General features: G+C 42.3%; 1 protein-coding gene across 1 annotated transcript in view; it reads right to left on the bottom strand.

The window, feature by feature from the left end:
* LOC126183836 (ETS-related transcription factor Elf-1-like) overlaps positions 1 to 23838 on the bottom strand; it is a 164979-nt gene that overhangs the window by 6257 nt on the left and 134884 nt on the right. The window contains exon 3 of the mRNA XM_049926097.1: positions 19857 to 20008. Within this exon, the coding sequence (XP_049782054.1) occupies positions 19857 to 20008 (152 nt within the window). The remainder of the gene's footprint in view (positions 1 to 19856; positions 20009 to 23838) is intronic.

Here is a 23838-nt window from a genome sequence, read left to right as displayed (position 1 = left end):
CCAACAAAGAAAGATAAAATTTGCATGCAGCATTTGGGAAGGTCAGTGAAGATAGTAATTCATAGCGCCATGCATTCGACGGAGTATGATTCTCTTATTGAACATGGAAATGCTGGACTCATAACAACAGTAATTGACTTCAGAATGAGATCTTTACTCAGCGGTGGAGTGTGCGCTGATATGAAACTTCCTGGCAGATTAAAACTGTGTGCCGGACCGAGACTCGAACTCGGGAGCTTTGCGTTTCACCGGCAAGGGCTCTACCAACTTTGTTTGTTTGTTTTTTTTTTCTTCTAATCTCATTTTGTTCGTTTTTGTTCGTTGTATCTGGTAGGGGCGGACGTCGCAAGACACCCGCTTCAGTTCGTCGTTGATCCATAAACTCAGTTTTTTATTGCAGAGGGCAGCTAACCCTCTGACCGACCACGCTGAGCTACCGTGCCGGCTGCCAACTGAGCTACCCAAGCGCGACTCACGACCCGTTCTCACAGCTTCAGTTCTGCCAGTACCTCGCCTCCTACCTTCCATACTTCACAGAAGCTCTTCCGAGAAACTTGCGGAACTAGCACTCCCGGAAGAAAGGATATTGCGGAGACATGGCTTAGCCACAGCCTGAGGGATGTTTCCAGAGTGATATTTTCACTCTGCAGCGGAGTGCGCGCTGATATAAAACTTCCTGGCAGATTAAAACTGCGTGTCGGACCGAGACTCGAACTCGGGACCTTTGCCTTTCGCCGGCAAGTGCTCTACCAACTGAGCTACCCAAGCATGACTCACGACCCCTCCTCACAGCTTCAGTTCTGCCAGTACCTCGCCTCTTACCTTCCGAACTTCACAGAAGCCCTTCCGCGAACCCTGCAGAACTGGCAGAACTGAAGCTGTGAGGACGGGTTGTGAGTCGTGCTTGGGTTGCTCAGTTGGTAGAACACTTGCCGGCGAAAGGCAAAGGTCCCGAGTTCGAGTCTCGGTCGGGCACACAGTTTTAATCTGCTAGGAAGTTTTAGTAATTGACTTTCTGTAAGAGTGATCTGTTGATACAAGGGTGCGAGGGGAGGGGGGGGGGGGGGGGATGGCGGCACTAGACAGTCCTTCCGAAGAATTGCCCAATACACGATGTGGATGGTCGGTGAGTACAAATACTGCCACTGTTGCTCTGAAAGAAACTGCGTATGCTCGTCGACCTGGTTTGGGACGTCAGTAGTATACTGACCAATGCCTTGACTGCCTTAGCGGACCAGTAGCCATCGCTGATCGCACGCAGCCACATCACCTATTAGGCTCAACACAAGGAACCAACAACGAGTAAAACGGTTGTGGTGAATAATGGTCCTCAATGACAGTAAACCTCTGATATATTGCTTGTGGCAGCACCGAACATTGTAAGACACATTCAGAATGTCATGTAACACATTTTGTTGACATCTATACAACGACTCGATAAAGGCCGTGCTCTTGCTTAGAAAATAATCCAACAAACAGTCCAAAATTGTCCTTAATTTTCTAGGCCGTGACGTTCACCAGATCTGTTGCCCAATAAGCACTTGTGGGCGAGAAGTAATGGGACGACACGTGGTCTGAACTGTTTTACCAGCAACAGTTAGTGACCGGTTACGACAAAAGTTGGAAGTAGTGTGGAACGTTTTAATCCCAGATGACATGATCGCCTTCATACATCAGTATATATGGCTAGAAGAGACTATAGAAGCTCTTGAAATTGTTGTCCAAGACAATCTGTCCATTGGTGAATTACTCAGCGATTATGATAACATACCGTTTATAGCCTGTATGATATGTGAAAAAAATTCATTTAAGGGGGGTTATGGATTCAGAGTGTCTGTTTTTAATTTTTCGCATGTGTATACCTATAAGTTTAGTGTGTTATTACTCTTGGACCCTATGTATAATTGCAGATAAAAGGCGGTCATATTTATTACTAGCTGTTACCTGCAGCTGTGCTCATTTATTAGTGCTTTTGTTATGATGGGTGATAGTGAGTAAGCAAGCTGTTGTATGTGCAATAGTGTTAGCTACACTCTCGTTTCTGTCTGTTTTGTTAAGCAAAGCTATCGATGTGTCCCCATCCCCGTGCCATGCCGCTCCACGGCTGCCATGCACGATGCGGCGAAATGCGTAGCGTCACTGCCGAGTGGTGCATACGGAGGGGCGTGGGCAGGAGCGCGCATCTGTCCATTGCGCTACTGAAGTAACTATGCATCATACAACGTGGACATTATGCAACAAATTTAATAATTTTTTGAAATAGTTGATGTTCAGTGATATAAAAAAAGATGTTCAATCTCCTACTTCACACTCTTAGGGTTCGAATGTTTTTTTCTTCTTTTTTTACTTTCTAAGGACCCTATGTTATTCCTCAGGGTTCAAACTGCCTCCGTAACAAATTTCATCGAAATCAGTTCAGCAGCTTAGTTGTGAAAAAACAATGTGGTATACCAATTACTTTGCATTTAGTAATACACTACTGGCCATTAAAATTGCTACACCACGAAGATGACGTGCTACAGACGCGAAATTTAACCGACAGGAAGAAGATGCTGTGACATGCAAATGATTAGCTTTCCAGACCATACACACAACGTTGGCGCCGGTGGCGACACCTACAACGTGCTGACATGAGGAAAGTTTCCAACCGATTTCTCATACACAAACAGTAGTTGACCGGCATTGACTGATGAAACGTTGTTGTGATGCCTCGTCTAAGGAGGAGAAATGCGTTCCATCACGTTTCAGACTTTGATAAAGGTTATCGCGATTGCGGTTTATCGTATCGAGACATTGCAGCTCGCGTTGGTCGAGATCCAATGGCTGACTGTTAGCAGAATATGGAATCGATGGTTTCAGGAGGGTAATACGGAACGCCGTGCTGGATCTCAACGGCATCGCATTACTAGCAGTCGAGATGACAGGCATCTTATCCGCATGGCTGTAACGGATCGTGCAGCCACGTCTCGATTCCTGAGTCAACAGATTGGGACGTTGGCAAGACAACAACCATCTGCACGAACAGTTCGACGACGTTTGCAGCAGCATGCACTATCAGCTCGGAGACCATGGCTGCGGTTACCCTTGACGCTGCGTCACAGACAGGAGCGCCTGTGATGGTGTACTCACAGACGAACCTGGGTGCACGAATGGCAAAACGTCATTTTTCGGATGAATCCAGGTTCTGTTTACAGCATTATGATCGTCCAATCCGTGTTTGGCGACATCGCGGTGAACGCACATTGGAAGCGTGTATTCGTCATCGCCATACTGGCGTATCGACCGGCGAGATGGTATGGAGTGCCATTGGTTACACGTCTCGGTCACCTCTTGTTCGCATTGACGGCACTTTGAACAGTGGACGTTACATTTCAGATGTGTTACGACCTGTGGCTCTACCCTTCATTCGATCCCTGCGAAACCCTACATTTCAGCAGGATAATGCACGACCGCATGCTGCAGGTCCTGTACGGGCCTTTCTGGATACAGAAAATGTTCGACTGCTGCCCTGACCAACACATTCTCCAGATCTCTCACCAACTGAAAACGTCTGGTCAATGGTGGCCGACCAACTGGCCCGTCACAATACGCCAGTCACTACTCTTGATGAACTGTGGTATCGTGTTGAAGCTGCATGGGCAGCTGTACCTGTACACGCCATCCAAGCTCTGTCTGACTCAATGCCCAGGCGTATCAAGGCCGTTACGGCCAGAGGTGGTTGTTCTGGGTACTGATATCTCAGGATGTATGCACCCAAATTGCATGGTTCAAAAATGGCTCTGAGCACTATGCGACTTAACTTCTGACGTCATCAGTTGCCTAGAACTTAGAACTAATTAAACCTTACTAACCTAAGGACATCACACACATCCATGCCCGAGGCGGGATTCGAACCTGCGACCGTAGCGGTCGCTCAGTTCCAGACTGTAGCGCCTAGCACCGCACGGCCACTCCGGCCTGCCCAAATTGCGTGAAAATGTAATCACATGTCAGTTCTAGTATAATATATTTGTCCAATGAATACTCGTTTATCATCTGCATTTCTTCTTGGTGTAGCAATTTCAATGGCCAGTAGTGTATTGGTATGGAGGTATAGATTAAACACTATGAGGATTGTATAAGCATTGTATTCATTACGTTGAATCAATGGTGCAGTGGTCAGCAGATCTACCTAGCACGCAGGAGGCCCAGGTTCGAGTCCTGGTCCAGGACAAGTTTTCAACTTTCTCCATTGATTTAAATCAATGCCCACTAGCAGCTTATGCCAGTCAGTTCTTTGTGTCTTGATTCATAATGGCTTTGGGATCAAAATATATCCGTTCTTTCTGACATATCCAAAAGAACAGACACCAGAATTTTTTTGTGATCAGATTTTGATGAAATAAAGCCCATACGTTTCTCCAAGCTACGCTCAAGTTACTTGAAGAAACACCATGAAAATTCGTCAAGTAATTTCAAACAGGCAAACAGGCACGACTTTTTGGCAGTTTCAGTATTAGTACAGATATAATTTTCTAGAAAATAATACACGCCGATCTGTAGGGTGAAATGATAAGTGCAGAGGTTTTTTTAACATTTAAGAAACTTTATGACGTTGCTGTATGCAGACAGACGTTTGAATTTGATTGTAGTAGAGTACTAACCTACGTCGAATCATATGAAAATCATTCGGCATAATTTCGGTTTCCATTAGAATGGTTTTGACAGGGCTCGGGTGTATACTATAACAGCTAGATCAGTGCTCGGCAAACTGCGGCTCGCGAGCTACATGCGACTGTTTGGCCTGTTGAGTGTGGCTCTTCCAAAGACATTAGAGATTTACCACTGTGTGCATAAACAGAGAAAGTTAGAACAGGTAAAATGTCTTCGAATATAACCAATCAGAAAGTCGAAGATCTGAAACTGGTTTCAGCTTTATCAATAGCAGTTGACGAGTCTTGTGGTACAAATGATACAGCGCAAGTTTCACTTTTTGCACGATTTATTTAATCGATAGGTTCTAAACAAGAACGTTTGGGATTATACCCACTCAACGTCAAACACGTGGGGAGGATACAGCAAATGCTGTAGTGGAGTATATGGAAAACATCATTTTCCACTCGATAAAATTGTCTCATTTTCAACAGACGGGGTGAAAAGGATGGCCAGCGCAAGAAAAAGATTTGTTGCTTATTGAAAGAAAAAAATAATCACAAGATAGTTACCTACCATTGAATCATTCACCAAGAAGTGCATTGTGTACAGACATTTCTGAAGAAATTAGCAAAGTTATGAAATTGGTGATTAAGATTATCAACTTCATTAGACTGCAACTAAAGCTCTTAATCATCAACAATTTAAAAATTTTTTTAAATGAAATGGCGAATGAATACACAGCTCTTCTGCTGCATAAAAAGATAGATTGGTTGTCTAGAGAAAACATTATGAAACGTTTAGCTTTCTTGTTAAGAAAGATGAAAGTATGTTCAGTATCCAGAACTAACGAACAATCACTGGATCCAAACATTTTATTTCATGGAAGACGTTACGTCTCATCAAAATCTGCTCAGTCGTGAACTACTGGGGAAGGCAAACACAATTTTTTTCGATGTTAGAAAAAGTTATTTCATTCGAAAACATTTTATCTCTTTTTATTCAAGGTTTTGAAATAGAAACTTTGATCAACTTTCGAAGCCCGTTCAAACAAAGCCAAGAAAATTAATATTTGTTGTTTCAATACAACATTTTTAATTATGTGAGAAGCTTTTATCAATAGTTTTCAGGAATTCAGAAACAACGAGTTAAAAAGAAATTCTTAATGCTGTTGTAACAGAATTAAATTTTTCTCCCTTTAATAATGACACCGCAACTTTGAAATGTAATTGATCGATATAAAAAACAAAGAATTGTGAAGCTCGAAATTTAAACATCTTAATGCTGATATAGAAATATTAGAGTAAAGTAAATATGGCCTTAGTTCACAGCGTACGTGGTCTGCTTTGAAAGACCTGGAGAAGGAAGATATATCGATTTTTAATACTTGAGATAGTATTCCTCATACATTATATTATAATCGTCTGAGAAAAATGATGTTCTCTGTTCTTTCCTTATTTGGGTCTACATATTCATGCGAAAAATAGTTTTCAAGCATGAATCTTATCAAGAGAAAAATGTGAAGTCGTCTTATTGATGAGAACCTGGAATCGCACTTAAAATAAAATAGAAAAAAAAGTATACGAAGTTGACTTACCATAACTTTCCCAGGAGATACAAGGCCATTGTTCACAAAAATGTTTCAGACATCGTCATTGTTTAATTTTATGGATACCTTAAAATTTAATTTATCAATAAATAATATCATTATTAAGGACGATATCCAGTTTTAATCAACATACCCTTACTTCAACCAAGACTTAGATCTTTAAGTGAAGTTTATTAAGTTAATTTTCGTGAGCGTTTTGGAGCGAAAAAAACATGTAGTGTCGAGTATTGAGAAAGGTATGTTGATGTGGTTTGGACATAGGAGATGACGAAACAAAGGAGACGGACGAAATAAGTGGACCATACAAGGCGAGTGTGAATGGGAGAGTTGGAAGGGCTAGACGTCAACGAACGCATCTCAATCAGACAGAGAACATTCTCAGTAAAGGCCAACTTAGGAATACCTAATTAAATTAACAACAAGGTACCTATCCACATAGTTTAAGTTTCAAAAATTTGACTCTTAAAGGAAATTTCAATTGTTGTCCTTTTGATATTTGGCTCTGTTGACTAAAGAGTTTGCCGACCTCTGGGTTGCCATATTCTGTCTGTATCACACACTTGCTCCACTATAATCTCTGGTACAGTGGCGGCGTTCCATGTATGAATGAAAACCATCGACAATATTAGAATAAGTAGCCTGTAAAGAGATTATAGGCATCGACATACACTAGAAGAGAATATATTGATGGTTAACTGAATCAGACGTGGAAACTGGCAGCGTTGCCTCATCGAACGTAGCAGTTCGCTGTGGCAAGTAACCATGACGTCATAAAGTCTTTAAGTGGTCGTCACGCACAGTGAAACAGGCATACGAGATTTTAACGAAATGATCCCAAAAAGCTCGTGTGTGAAGTGTCCACCGTGTGCAGTCGTTGCATCGAGAATCTCCTCGTCACAGTGGCCCTGAGAAGATGCGTCCTACTCGACATACACGTCAAGGCGATTAGTGTGGGAGGGAGGATAGAGGCGCTGGACATTCCAACCGAAACCATTTGGGCGGGTGAATTACAGTACGTGCCATTGTACGTCGATGGCAGGCTTCAAGACGTAGAGAAGAAAATGATGCAATGAACTTTTCTTATTTACGGTGTACAGATGCAACTGTTGGCAGTATCCGAATTTGGGGACTGTATACGTGATATAAAAGAACAAGATGAGTGGTATATCGCCGTGGTCATTCAGACAGGCGACGTTGGGACCTAGCAATCCTTCGCCTATAGTTACCAAATGGGGGCCTCGATCTGTACCTGTTCGCTTCGACAAACATTTCGTGTCGAGTGTGACCCGACATCAATCATTTAAACCACTGCGTCAATCATATCAAGGATTTGCGGGTGGCTTTGAGCAGCTACGTATCCTTGTGGCTGTCCATCACTTAAAAAACGTGATGAGTTCTTGCTAAGACAAGATGTCATCTTCATTTGCTAGAAAAGAAATGCTGAACACTCTTGTGAACTGTTTATAATTCAACTATCTGATAGTTCAATAGAGACACAGAACACAGAATCTACTTCCGTGCGAGGAAATATAGCCGCATAGATATAGAGTCGTACAGTTACTGAAACTCGGCCCAGACATTTTAATTTGAATTTTCCGTTGTTTTACTACTCTACTTATGTATAATGGTGGTAGTATCTGCCAATTCGTTCTGCAATTCTTATCATATCTGAGCAGCTATTCTGTATTTCACAACCTCAGTGTGGACTTGATATGGAACAATAATAAAACACAGCGAATGATGGCACTTCTACCGTCCACCTTTACATGGCAGACACTGAAGCATACTTGTCGATCTTCCCTGTAGCCATGACATATACGCCAACGCTATCCACGTAATGGTGCGGGTTATAGAGTCAGCACATAAAAGATATTTTTGTTTTCACCTGGTGATATCTTCTTGGGAAACTACACTCCTGGAAATGGAAAAAAGAACACATTGACACCGGTGTGTCAGACCCACCATACTTGCTCCGGACACTGCGAGAGGGCTGTACAAGCAATGATCACACGCACGGCACAGCGGACACACCAGGAACCGCGGTGTTGGCCGTCGAATGGCGCTAGCTGCGCAGCATTTGTGCACCGCCGCCGTCAGTGTCAGCCAGTTTGCCGTGGCATACGGAGCTCCATCGCAGTCTTTAACACTGGTAGCATGCCGCGACAGCGTGGACGTGAACCGTATGTGCAGTTGACGGACTTTGAGCGAGGGCGTATAGTGGGCATGCGGGAGGCCGGGTGGACGTACCGCCGAATTGCTCAACACGTGGTGCGTGAGGTCTCCACAGTACATCGATGTTGTCGCCAGTGGTCGGCGGAAGGTGCACGTGCCCGTCGACCTGGGACCGGACCGCAGCGACGCACGGATGCACGCCAAGACCGTAGGATCCTACGCAGTGCCGTAGGGGACAGCACCGCCACTTCCCAGCAAATTAGGGACACTGTTGCTCCTGGGGTATCGGCGAGGACCATTCGCAACCGTCTCCATGAAGCTGGGCTACGGTCCCGCACACCGTTAGGCCGTCTTCCGCTCACACCCCAACATCGTGCAGCCCGCCTCCAGTGGTGTCGCGACAGGCGTGAATGGAGGGACGAATGGAGACGTGTCGTCTTCAGCGATGAGAGTCGCTTCTGCCTTGGTGCCAATTATGGTCGTATGCGTGTTTGGCGCCGTGCAGGTGAGCGCCACAATCAGGACTGCATACGACCGAAGCACACAGGGCCAACACCCGGCATCATGGTGTGGGGAGCGATCTCCTACACTGGCCGTACACCACTGGTGATCGTCGAGCGGACACTGAATAGTGCACGGTACATCCAAACCGTCATCGAACCCATCGTTCTACCATTCCTAGACCAGCAAGGGAACTTGCTGTTCCAACAGGACAATGCACGTCCGCATGTATCCCGTGCCACCCAACGTGCTCTAGAAGGTGTAAGTAAACTACCCTGGCCAGCAAGATCTCCGGATCTGTCCCCCATTGAGCATGTTTGGGACTGGATGAAGCGTCGTCTCACGCGGTCTGTACGTCCAGCACGAACGCTGGTCCAACTGAGGCGCCAGGTGGAAATGGCATGGCAAGCCGTTCCACAGGACTACATCCAGCATCTCTACGATCGTCTCCATGGGAGAATAGCAGCGTGCATTGCTGCGAAAGGTGGATATACACTGTACTAGTGCCGACATTGTGCATGCTCTGTTGCCTGTGTCTATGTGCCTGTGGTTCTGTCAGTGTGATCATGTGATGTATCTGACCCCAGGAATGTGTCAATAAAGTTTCCCCTTCCTGGGACAATGAATTCACGGTGTTCTTATTTCAATTTCCAGGAGTGTATGTCAGCGTTACTCAGCGAGGAATTCTTCACCAAAAGCTCCAAAATAAGCGCATGCACAATAGGTTTTTGGAAACTCATTCGAACATTTACCTACTCAATTACGTCTTCTGCGGCCTTCTGGAGACAGTAAATGCCTTTGAAGCAACAGAGCTCTCAGCATCTTACATGAACTTTCATGAGTTTTAATGCACTTTTACTGCTTTACTTGAGGTTGTAAAATAATGTTCGGAGCTTTATAGGTATAAATACACCTAACGTTCGCTAATGTTTTCTCTGCAGCACCGACAAATACACATGTGACTTGACTGAAACGAGCTTTACGCCACAGACTGGGTAAATGGAATTACACGAAAGATTCCAATCACAGAACTTTACATGATTTTTGACTCTGAGAATTCTGTGTAATGTGAAGCCCGATGTGTTGGAGCTAGAACCTCTGAACGTCGTGGCATGGAATCAAAGAGGTCGTGGGTATGTTCCTAGGAGGTCTCCATGAAGTTTAGCGGTCGCGCGGTTCCAGACTGAACCGCCTAGAGCCGCTTGGCCACTTCGGCCGGCGATACAGACAGAGCAAAGCAAGAGTTCTGTAGCTGTCTCAGTGCCATAGTGGCAATACAATGTTGTATTTCATAAAGTAAGTTCCAAATTGTATTCTAAAATACATTCCATAATTTTCACGTATCTTGTCCATTGGTCTTCTAGTGTTTGAACTAGAGGCTAAAGTCGCAACAGTACTTCTCAAATAGGTTTATTAAGAACTTCACAGGTGAAGCATTCTGGGTGCAGAACATTGTATTGGCAAGTGCTTTCAATTGACGTGACAAAAGTCATGAGATACCTCCTAACAGCGTGTAGGACCTCCTCCTGGCCTGCGTATTCAGCAACTCGACGTGGCATGGACGCAACAAGTCGTCGGAAGTCCATTGCAGAAATATTGAGCAATTCTGCCTTTATAGCCGTCCATAAATGCGAAAGTGTTGCCCATATAGGATCTTGTGCACGAACTGCTCTCTCGATTATGTTCCATAAATGTTCGGTGGGATTCATGTCGGGCAATCTGAATGGCCAAAGCATTCTATCGAATAGTCCAAAATGTTCTTCGATCAATGACGAACAATTGTGGCATGATGACATGGCGCATTACCACGCATAAAAATTCCATCGTTGTTTGGGAACATAAAGTCCATGAATGGTCAATGATCGGTTCAGTTGGATCAGAGGACCCAGTCCATACCATGTAAATGCAGTCCATATTATTATTGAGCCACTATCAGCTTGCACAGTGCCCCGTTGGCAACTTGGGTCCATGGTTTTGTGGGGTCTGCGACAGACTCGAACCCTACCATCAGCTCGTACCAACTGAAATCGGGACTCATCTGGCCAGGCCACGGTTTCCTAGTCGTCTAGGGGTCCAACCGATGTGATCTCGAGCCCAGGAAGGTGCCACGGGTGATATAGTGCTGTTAGCAAAGGCACTCACGTCGGTCGGCTGCTGTCATAACCCATTAACGCGAAATCTCGCCTCACTGCCCTAACTGATAAGTTAGTCGTACGTTCCGGATTATTGTTTGCGGTTATTTCGTGCAGTTTCGTTTGTCTGTCAGCATTGACAACTCTACGGAAACGCCGCTGCTCTCGGTCGCTATGAGAAGACCGTCGGCCACTGCATTGTCCGTGGTAAGTGGTAATGCTTGAAATTTGGTTTTCTTGGCACACCCTTAACACTGTGGATCTCGGAATATTGAATTCATTAACGATTTTCGAAATGGAATGTCCCATGCGTCTAGCTTCAACTACCAGCGTTCAAAGTCTGTTAATTCCTGTCGCGCAGCCATAATCACGTCGGACACCTTTTTACATGACTCACCTGAGTGCAGATGGCAGCTCCGCCAACTCACTGCTCTTTTATACCTTGTGTACGCGATACTACCACCATCTGCATATGCCCACATCGCTGCCCCATGACTTCTGTCATCTCGTTGTATGTTGATAAATAATGGTGTTAGGTAAGCCATGCATAAATGACAGATATTCGGACTGGAAAACGTTCATGCCATACTGCTGCACTGTCTCCGAACTTGCAACAGTTGTGAGAAGTGAACAATCCCAGGAGCTCCATTCTGAACAAACTGCTTTACTAAACTAACGTTTTCAGTGTTTCCTTAGTCCTTACTTTTCTCCTTTAGCACACATCAAAAGTAATAAAGGATGTCAGAAAGAGGTTCATCGTATTTCAAAAGACTACATCTTCTGTATGAATGAAGGTAGAACCTTGGGATAAATTTTAACTTGCACAAAGGACTACAAAATTTTTATTTTCTAATAAACCATTCTATTTTACAAGGGTTTGTCTCTTACACACATGCACTTACAACCCTGGGGCAGTATTTATAATCACGTTTAGAATCAAAGTTCCAAAATCACCTTTCGCATCGGCTCAATATGTACTACGCAAGTCCCTCCCGCCGGAGGTTCGAGTCCTCCCTCGGGCATGGGTGTGTGTGCTGTTCTTAGTATATGTTAGTTTAAGTTAGTTTAAGTAGTGTGTAAGTCTAGGGACCGACGGCCTTAGCAGTTTGGTCCCTTACGAACTCACACACATTTGAATATTTTACTACGCAAGGCACAAGACAAACATCAACACAATAGTCTGACTTCTTCCATACTTTCGCGAGCATGCCTGAAGTTACTGCAACTGAGCGAGGCTGTGCAATGCTTAGCGCACTGGACTCGCATTCGGGAGGGTGACGGTTCAAATCCGTGTCCTGATTTAGGTTTTTCGTGATTTCCCTTAATCACTCGAGGCAAATGCCGGGATAGTTTGTTCAAATGTGTGAAATCTTATGGGATTTAACTACTAAGGTCATCAGTCCCTAAGCTTACACATTACTTAACCTAAATTACCCTGAGGACAACACACACACCTATGCCCGAGGGAGGACTCGAACCTCCGCCAGGACCAGCCCCGGGATAGTTTCTTTGAAAAGACACGGCCGATTTCCTTAAAGCGATAAAGCCATAAAGTTGAAGCTAACCGAGCTTGAGCTCCGTCTCTAATGATTCCGTTGTCGACGGGACATTAAAGCCTTAAGCCGTCGGCACACGGAGCGTGCATCCGAACTTTGAGCGTTGAGCGTGCCGAGTTTCTGACGTCATAGCGTGGAATAGCACGCTCGGGAGTCTTTCCGAACGTGCAGAGCAATATCTGGCATGTCAGATATTCTGACCATGAGTCTGAGCGTTGACCAATGAGATGGCACATCGCCAACTACGTCTCACGCACGCCGTCTCCCTTCAGTACAGAGTTGTGAGGGGCCATATTGGCATTCATTTCAAGCCTATATGTATATATGCCGTTTCTGAGCACCAGCAAATTGAGAATCACTGCAAAACCCGTTGTTAGTTGTGTGATTCGTTCCAATAAAATAATGAGAAATATCATATTAATGGCAAAAGAATTATTGTAACGAGCGTATTATGAAAGTAGGCTATTTGAAGGCAGCGACGCACTGAAGATCCACCCAAAACGCATTGTTCATCGTACAATTTGTTATAATTAAATTTCAATTAAGGGGAACCGGAGGTGCCTATGCTGCCCATGTTGAAATCACTAAGTTTGAGGAACATTTATGAATAAACTACCAAATAGAAAAATTTGAATTTTTTTTACATATAGAGTGGTTTAGTAATGCAGTTATGACAGCGGGATTTTGGAGTATCTTTTCTAGTTTCCTTCCAATTATTTTTTTTATTAATGACCCAAATTTTTTTACAAATAATTGCTTTATAATTAAACTGAAATGAAACTACTGAACATATTGCCAAATGGCTGTGTTACAATGTAAGTTTGACCACTAGGAGTGCTGTATAAAAATTTCATCTCTCTAGCTTGAGTGGATTTTGAGAAAATGTTCCTTATATTCGAAAAATTCTAATTTACAGGAAATGGCTATCAAAGTTTCTCAATACATTCCTGCACTACAGGATGGATTATCAGGGTCTTCTTCTTCATCCTCCAAAAGCTTCCTCTTCTGTCTTCTTTTCTGGCCTGTTGTTCCATCATACTTCATATGCCTTTCTCTTCTTTCTGCTCCTCTTATTCTTTCTCTGTCAATATTACTTAGAGCTCGTACAGTGTTCACCCCAGCTGTAAATCCTAATGCCTTCAGAACTTCACACTTCACACTGTTCCCTTAGTTATAGGTTGCTATTACATCATAAATGCCAAAGTGCAGTGTTTTTATGCTTACATACACCCTTTTAGGAATCACTTTCCAAATCAAATTGTTTACGCTCTCATTAGGATTCTGCGTCTTTCCGTGCAGACATTTGTGTAACAATTCTGGCTGTGCTAAGTCATGAAAAATTGGTTTTATTGCATTTATCACAGCTGCTGGCAAACCATGTTTGTGATCATAGTCCTTTTTTGCATTATATTTGCACCAGGAATCTTTTGGGCTCAGGCTGTGTTGAGGGTATTCATTGGAAGAGGCAGTATGAAGGAACAATACCCACACTGCTTTTCGCATGTCACTAACATTACTAGTATTTTGCCTTATAGCATACCCATAGTATCTCTGTAGACGTTCAATCACCTCATCAGTAAGCCTGCCTCTCCCTCCTATTGTCTTTCCATCATTGAGCTTACTTGAACCCAAAGTTTGTTTGAGCCTTCGAAGCCGAAACGGTAAACAGCAAAGAGGCGATGTTCCGCGCTCTTAGCGCTTCATTTGTCACAGAAAACAATGTAGCCAACCCTTGCACACTCGCTGTATGCGTAACATAAGGCGCTGTATGCATAAAAGGCCGAGAAAATCCCAAGCAGTTCTTCTCCTTTTCCTTGAACACATCCGCACACTATATATTGTCCGCCGCCTTGATCCCCCTCACCCCCTGGTGTCTCCCTTCCTCTCCACTCCCAACCAGTTGCCGCGCCTTTACCGTTGTGTCCCTCCCTCTCTACATCTCCACACCCTCCATCTCCTTTCCCAACACAACTTCCACCGTCTACCCCTCCCGGATGATGAGCTTCGCCCTGACATCTACCCTTCCTACCAACTCTAACCCCCTCTTCCTGCCTCCTCCTCAGGGCTCCCTCTCCTCCCCCTCCCTCCTTCTGAGCGGATTTCCCCTCCTACTCCCCCTCCATCTCTTGTGCCTTCTTTCAGTGTCTCTGCGCTCCCTCCTGCCCTGTCTTCCCTTTTCCTCTCCCGCCCCACGTGTCTCCTGCCTCTTCGTGAACCCATGGTTGCCCCTCCTCTCTTCATCCCGCCGCTTCCCCAGCTGCCCCTCCTTTTCCATCCTCTCTGACCTTTCCCTCGGCAGGTCCCACCTGGTAGTTTTATTCTTCGTCATGTGTGCTCCAAGTGGGTTTTAAGTGTGTTGTTTCGGAGTGTTTTTAATACTGTGGCCAACTTTTAACCTGTGCGTGCGCATTCAGTGTCTTCTCTGTGTTTTAAGAACTTTTTTAACTGTCCCCAATGAATGTCTACATGTCAGTGTATTTTTACCTCGATTTTCTCCCCTTACTCTGTTTTATGTTCCCCTTTTTTATCTCCTTATGTATGTATTATTTTATTCTTGTTTTAGTCGTCGTGTCACTCGGCTGAAGAGCGGCGGATTGTGCTGCTGACAGCCCTCCCCTGCCCATATGGGGCAGGGGAATGAAATCACAATAAAGAAAAAAAAAACCAAGTAGTTCGCCAGGAAGTCACGAGAGGGTGTTAGATGCATTCAGCGGCCGCCCATTTCCTCTGCAGGCGTGGGGGAAAATGGTAATAACTCCATTTCTAGGGCGAGTAGAACAATAATTCAAAGTTTACATTAAAGAGGAATGTTCCAATTAATTTTCGGTAGCAAAAAAAAAAAATCGTAATTTTTTGGATTTGACCACCTCCGGCTCCCCTTAGTAACATAATTATCTACGATTAACGTTTTTAGCAAGAGGTAACACAATACTTTTTATGAGTAGCAGACTCTTGTTGGTTTAGCGTAATGCGTAGCGTATCTGCGCGATAATGAGTGAATGCTGAAGCGGTGGTTCGCATCTTTACCCATCCAAATTTTTTTCCCTAACATTCGCGTTTTTATTTAGTTCTGATACTTTATTGTTAGTTTAATATAAGTATATGCTATAATATTTGATGTTATGTAAATATAAGTTCACATTTTTTTTTGAGGGGTGACACTGTTCGATTGGCTTAATTACAGGACAGCTTGCGCTACTTGTATAAATACATTTTGCTCGTTTTTCTTTTACGCCTCGTAATTCACATGTTGCAAAGATTCTGCTACTGGGTAGGAACAGTGATCAAGTAAGACTGACCTTGGGGTTTTACCAAAATGTGGGAATGATGAAATAATGTTTATCTTATGCGGAGAAGTATTCCAAATTTGTACCGCACTGTTTGTAATGGAACTTTTGTAAGCCTGTGTCCTTAATGATTGAACATGATACTTTCTTTTCCGTGGACGATGGAAGAAATGTGCGTTTTAATAGACCTAACGTGGGAGTTTTACGCGCGCCCGTTGAGTAAACGAACTAGAAACATCCCTCAAACTGCCGCTGGAGTGCGTTGCGATCGCGTATACGACGTTGGGCCCCACGTACCGTACGCACAAGTCGCATCGTTCCTGAGCGTTCAGCAGCACGTTGAACTTGGCACGCTCAACGTTAACGTTCGACAGCACGGTCCGTGTGCCGACGTTCATAGTCTTCCTCCCTTCCTTCCTCCCTTCACTGTATTTACGTCGCACAGTTGTGACTGACTTTCATTTGTCGAAACGGAGAACGCAAAGCACCTTTTGTTGTTGTAGTGTTATCACCATCTCGACTCGAAGTAAATTGGATAATAACTGCGCGAGTCCGCAGCGCGTGGTCGTTCGGTAGCATTCTCGCTTCCCGCGCTCGGGTTCCCGGGTTCGATTCCCGGCGGGGTCAGGGATTTTCTCTGCCTCGTGATGACTGGGGGTTGTGTGATGTCCTTGGGTTAGTTAGGTTTAAGTAGTTCTAAGTTCTAGGGGACTGATGACCATGGATGTTAAGCCCCATAGTGCTCAGAGCCATTTTTTTTTTGAATGGGCGAGCGAACGAGTGAGCTCACTACAACGCCGAGGCTCATACCAGCAACCACACGAACACGCAACTTATAACTGGTACCAAAGTAAATTCTTAGTTGCTGTGCGTAAGCTGAAATTCGCCCCAAAATTTCTGTCTTCATTCATGTAGAACATATCGTCTTGCAAATTCGAATGAATCTTTTTGAAATAGCCTGCATAGTTATTATTTTATTCATAGCTCTTATTTTTTGAGTAACTGTAGTACATACAGGGTGTTCGGAAATTCCCGTTGCTAACTTTTAGAGAGGAGCGAGTACACAATATAGGGTGTATCGAAAATGACTTTACAACTCTGAAAACTCATAGTGATGTATTCACTTCACCTACAAACATAGTTTTGGTGTCATTTTATAGCAAAATACATCAACTTTTTTACCAAATACCTAAACAGTTTGAAAGTGACTTCCATTGATTGACACTCATCTCATCTGAAGTCGATTTCTTGTCAAACTCACTGCAGCATCTCAGGCGTGACTTGTTTAGTTGCGAGGTTGATTCTTGTACTGCGCTCTGACAGAGAAGCTAGTAATGGTGGAACAACCAAGGTGTTCTTGACGATTCCTCGAAAGAAAAAGTTAAGAGGTAGGTGGTTGGGGTCATGCAATTGGCGCATCTCGGCGCATTCACTTACATGGAAAGCAGACATTTCGGATATCCTAGAAGTCTTACCAAACAGTCAAACCTTCAATTTTCCTTCAAGATGACACCCTGACTAAGTATGTAGGTCGTATGAACAAGCTTTTTTTTTAAAAAAAAAAACACCCTGTGTTTTGAATAGGAACCCCTGTTACTTAGTTAGTTTGTGTAACGCGCCCACTACTGTTGCGGGAAAGAGACCTGGTATGCAATAGGGTAGTGCGATCGCCGGATTACTTTTTGTGGGGTCGCATGTCGCATGCAAAGTTTAATTTACGAGACTTCTTTAGAGACAGAGGAAGATCTGCTGGCACGAGTTCTGGCCGCTGCACTAGAGACAACAGGTGGGATAGTGAGTGTGTGTCAGCACATGCTTCGTAGGTACAATGTCTGAAAACGTTGGTGGTCGCAACATCGAGCTACTGTTGTAATGCATCAGTACTGTTCTATACGTATAGTACGTTGAATTATTTTTTTTTTCTGGAATGAAGTAAAAACATAATGTTTTAAGTGTTATCACAAACAAATATGCTAAAGTGATAAATGGATCCTTTCGAATTGTTACTTAATAATTGTACTCCGTCACGCCTAATGTATTTCCTCGAGCAGAAGTGGATGAGTTAAACAACTGTACTGAAACAGCCGTAGAATGGAAACGGTACTTTCCCGGACGTGGATTCCTATTCAAAATATTACGTACTCACTCCACTCTAAAAGTCTTAGAACTTTGTAACGGGAATTTCCGTATATCCTATATTTCAGAATAAAATTCAGTAGTCAGTTACACAGATATTTATATTTCGCTTTCCAGTTTTCAAGAAATTAATTTGTCATCTTAAAAATCCTACAAAATTAGGAATACTGTAAATCAATAGACCTTGGTTATACATTTGTGCAAAGTGTAAGAAGCATGTTGCAGAAACTTATTTAGTATTTGTTTAGCAGATGTCAATATCTTTTTCCCAGAAGCATAATTCCATGACGTGACCGAAACTGTACATATTGTACTTGATTACTTTAAATACAGATTGACAGATTGATAATTTACACTAAATGAATCACGTCTGTGTACATGTCAAGCTGTTGTGGCAGCGAGGAACACATATAAAACCATATAAAAAGTATAACTAAAGTGTGTAACGAAGTCATGTGTAATACATTTGAAAAACATGGCATCTCTTTTAAAATGTAAAAATTAGCCCATTCCTTTTAGATATTAGAGATATGTGCCGTGTTTTCTAAATTTATTATATATAGCTTCCTTGTATACCTCTGCTATACTTTTTATATGCTTTTATATATGTTCCCTGCTGCTTACACAACAGCTTGATGTGATTCATTTGCTGCAAATTACCAGCTTCTCAATCTGTGTTTACAATAATCACAGACAGTATGTTCAGTTTTGGGTATGATATGGCGTCATGCTCCTGTGGAAGATATATCGACGTCTGCTAAACCAATACACACTTTTTATGCTCTGTATAAATGTGTGCAAAGGTCTGATTATTTATAATACTCCTAATCTTGTAGGCTTCTGACCGTGGTAAATAACTTGTTGAAATCGGGAAAGCGAAAAAAACTGACTATTGAATCTTATTATGAAGCCTTGTATAATTACTTATGCTCACTCTAATTTTCGCGTCTTCGTGCATTTGTTCTGAAGAATAATATCGATCTTACTTTTACATTCTATAAGATAGCATGTGTCACGCTGTGTAAACAACTAGTAGAAAGTATTGGAGCAAAAATATTTAAAATATCATAATAAACCGAAATAGAAATCTTTTAATTCATAGCCTCCGCTAAAGAAAACCGTATTCATTATCCTGTTGCTAGCACTCGTATTAGAAACTGAGTGATAATCGTGAAAGTGTCAGAGGGACAAAAACGTATGTTGCAGAACGGGGAAACTTTCATCTTTGTCCAGTGCTACTCCCAGAAATTAGTCTAATGGTTCAAATGGCTCTGAGCACTATGGGACTTAACTGCTGTGGTCATCAGTCCCCTAGAACTTAGAACTACTTAAACCTAACTAACCTAAGGACATCACACACATCCATGCCCGAGGTAGGATTCGAACCTGCGACCGTAGCGGTCGCGCGGTTCCAGACTGTAGCGCCTAGAACCGCTCGGCCATTCCGGCCTGCAGAAATTAGTCTAAAATATTTACTACAATTTACACACATTCTCTACTTTTACTCGAACGGGATATACTATAACTACATCCCTTAGTTTTCATGTTTTGCAGACATAAGAATAAAATACGTATAAAACTTATTTGACAACGATAGGTTTCGTCCATGAAGTGTTTCTTTCAAGAGTTTCTTGTATGCAATGAGTACATTTTGGTAAACACTGATATATTTTCCGTTGAGTTGACTTGTCTAGCATATTCTTTACTATATTTGTATTGATTTTATTTTTGCCTGCAAAGAGGAGCGGTTAACTGTTTGTGATCACTTTTTTTCTATGATATTACAATTACTTGCAGTACAGCGTGCATTACGTGTAAGTACTCAACTTACTGGCGACTGCTGGATTGCCTGTAAATGCACTAAAGCCAGCGGCTCCGTAGTAGAAACTTCCAGTAAACAGAGGTGTCTTCTGGAGGCTTTCCATTTTTACTCGGAACGGTATCTTGTTCTCCATCTTCACAATTTCAGGAAAAGATACAAATCTGAAACAGATAATACATTTTAGCCCCGACTGCAAAAGGAAGTTTGAGTAATATATGTCTCTCTAATGTCTTTTTTAACGAGCAAAAAACTTTCACACCAAGGTCTGTGTTACAAATTTTTACACTTGTACACATACACGTAAAAGATTTTATTCGGTTTTTGAGGTTTTATTTTTGTCACAGAATTGACTTTTGTGTATATATATATTCTTTCCAATGAAGAATCAGTAACATTTTCTATAAAAAAATCTGTACAAGTGTTACTGATTCAGGACGCCAGTGAACAGTTATCTATGTTGGTTCGCATGAAACATTGCACGTGCTTCCACTTTCCGTACTCGAATTTCGGTGTTTCAGTATGTGGTGTTCACATATTCGTAAGCTGGGTTGCCTATCTTCAAGTGTACGAACATTTTCTGGGCCAGTTTTATTTTGCCCGTCCTGTACATGTAGTGCTCTGCGGCTCACAAGTATTGAAAATATGTAGTTGTTATATACTGCATACATAGATGCAGTATGCCCAAATGAGTGTATTTTTATTTTGTTTTATTTTGTTGACGGAGTAATATCGGGTATATGACCATTTACAGCGAAATATTACAAATATGAATTTTTTAGCACACGCAGAAGACATTCATAAGAAGATTGCCATGTTCATATGCCTAGATAATTACATGTATATAATCAGTAAATATCTACGACTCAACTACAATAATGTGCGTTGTAGTCGTGCTCGGTTACAATTGCGCCTTCCCGCTGTGGTACCACACTGTTAATATTTTGTGCATATCTTGTGACCTGTCCTGCTTTATGTAGCGGGCTAACCTCCAGCTTCTACAGTGTGCAGTAAAACGTCGCTGTCCTGCTTCTTGTGACGTACACTCGCAGAAAATGAGAAATGAACACCACTAGAGATGTGACATAGAAGCACGATATTGTGGGGCACTGGCCGAGGACGCCTGAGGCTATGATTCAGAATGCCGTGGTGTGAACGGTAGAAGAACAAGGTACTATGCTTGAAAGCAATGAGCAAAAAAATAAATGTACTTGACTTACCGAAAGATTGGCCTGTTTGTTTCGAGCGTCGTGCTGGATCAGTCAGCACTGTAGGAAGGTATGTATACTCATCGACCTGATCCCAGACAGCGCAAGGGTACAGATTCTCTCGGTCACATCATGCTACTAGCAAGGCAATTAAGGACTGATGTAGATCTCAGAGTATTACGTAGGACTATCAGGAACTTCTTGCCTGAAGCTCACTGTGAGAACAGGTATCGCTAGTCAGGTTTCCATTCTGATTTCGTCTCAGCGCAGCCACCTTTCAGTGTTTTTTTTTAAATTTTTTTTTACATGTCAAGTTCCGTAGGACCAAATTGAGGAGCAAATATCCAAGGTCATGGAACGTGTCAGTACATGAACTTACAACATAAAAGTAATAACAGATAAAAATAAATGTTCATGAACCTGAAAGAAAATCTGTCCATATGTTCAAGCAAATCAGCAATACAATGAGAATCAGCTTAATTTTTCAAGGAACTCCTCGATAGAATAGAAGGAGTGACCCATGGGGAAACTCTTCAGTTTCGATTTGAAACCACATGGATTACTGCTAAGATTTTTGAATTCGAGTGGCAGCTTATTGAAAATGGATGCAGCAGTATACTGCACACCTTTTTGCACAAGAGTTAAGGAAGTCCGATCCAAATGCACGTTTGATTTCTGCCGAGTATTAACCGAGTGAAAGCTGCTTATTGTTGGAAATAAACTAATATTGGTAACAAGAAACGACAATAAGGAATATACATATTGAGAGGCCAATGTCAAAATACCCAGACTCGTGAACAGAGGTCGACAAGAGGTTCGTGAACTCACACCACTTATTGCCCGAACCGCCCGTTTCTGAGCCAAAAATATCCTTCTAGAATGGGAAGAGTTACCCCAAAACATAATACCATACGACATAAGTGAATGAAAATAAGCAAAGTAGACTAATTTACGTGTCGAAGTATCACTCACTTTCAACACCGTTCGAATAGTGAAAATGGCAGTATTAAGTCTTTGAACAAGATCCTGAACGTGGGCTTTCCACGACAGCTTACTATCTATATGAACACCTAGGAATTTGAACTGTTCAGTTTCACTAATCATATGCCCGTTCTGTGAGATTAAAACGTCAGGTTTTGTTGAATTGCGTGTTAGAAACTGTAAAAACTGAATCTTACTGTGATTTAACGTTAGTTTATTTTCTACAAGCCATGAACTGAGGTCATGTACTGCACTACTTGAAACCGAGTCAATGTTGCACACAACATCCTTTACTACCAAGCTAAGTGTCATCAGCAAACAGAAATATTTTAGAGTTACCCATAATACTATAGGGCATATCATTTATATAAATAAGGAACAGGAGCGGCCCCAACACTGAGCCCCGGGGCACCCCCCCACTTGACAGTACCCCAGTCAGATACCACATCACAGCCGTTATCAACATTGTGAATAATGACCTTTTGCTGCCTGTTGCTAAAGTAAGAGATGAACCAATTGTGAACTACTCCCCTTATTCCGGAATGATCCAACTTCTGGAGCAATATTGTGAGATCAACACAGTCAAATGCCTTTGTTAAATCAAAAAATACGCCAAGCGTTCGAAACTTTTTGTTTAGCCCATCCAGTACCTCACAGAGAAAAGAGAATGTAGCATTTTCAGTTGTCAAACGACTTCTAAAGCCGAACTGTACATTTGATAGCAAATCGTGTGATATAAAATGATCAATTAACCTTACATACACAGCTTTTTCGATAACTTTTGCAAACACTGATGGCATAGAAATAGGTCTAAAATTATCTACATTATCCCTTTCTCCCTTTTTATAAAGCGGCTTTACTACTGAGTACTTTAATCGCTCAGGAAACTGACCATTCCTAAAGGAAAAATTACAAATATGGCTAATACAGGGCTAATATGTGCAGCACAGTACTTTAATATTCTTCTAGACACTCCATCATAACCATGAGAGTCCTTAGTCTTCAGTGATTTAATTAGTGACTCAATATCCCTCTTGTCTGTATCACAGAGGAGTATTTCAGACGTCAATCCGGAAAGGCATTTGCTAAGATATTTATATGATTTCCTGTAGAAGCTAAATTTTTATTTAATTCAGCAGCAATCCTCAGAAAATGGTTGTTAAATACTGTACATATATCTGATTTATCAGTAACAGAAATATTGTTACTGCGAACTGAGTTTATATCATCAACCTTGTGCTGCTGACCAGACACTTCCTTCACAACTGACCATATGGCCTTAATTTTATCCTATGAATTAGCTATTCTATTTGCATACAACATACTTTTTGCCTTGCTAATAACATTTTTAAGCACCTTACAATACTGTTTGTAATGGGCTACTGTAGCTTGATTGTGACTACTTCTAACATTTTTATATAATTCCCGCTTTGCTCTACATGATATCCTTATCCCACTAGTCAGCCAACCGGGCTGTCCATTACTGCTAGTACCCCGTTTAGAATGTTCTAATGGAAAGCAACTCTCAAAGAGCGTGAGAAATGTGTTATGGAAAGCATTGTATTTATCATCTATATTATCGGCACTATAAACATCTTGCCACTCTTGTTCCTTGGCAAGTTTTGAAAAACTCTCTATTGCTGTTGGATTAACTTGCCTACGTAGTTTGTAATTAAATACGACATTGGTCTGAGTACAAAAACCTTTTCGTGTTAAAATTTGTGCATCATGGTCTGAAAGGTCATTCACCCTTTTACTAACAGAATGCCCATCTAGTAAAGAAGAATGAATAAAAATATTGTCTA

Source organism: Schistocerca cancellata, chromosome 4 (genome assembly GCF_023864275.1).
Source record: "Schistocerca cancellata isolate TAMUIC-IGC-003103 chromosome 4, iqSchCanc2.1, whole genome shotgun sequence".
Taxonomy (NCBI): domain Eukaryota; kingdom Metazoa; phylum Arthropoda; class Insecta; order Orthoptera; family Acrididae; genus Schistocerca; species Schistocerca cancellata.
Note: the sequence above shows the minus strand (reverse complement) of the source record. Positions and strands in the feature narration are given on the sequence as shown.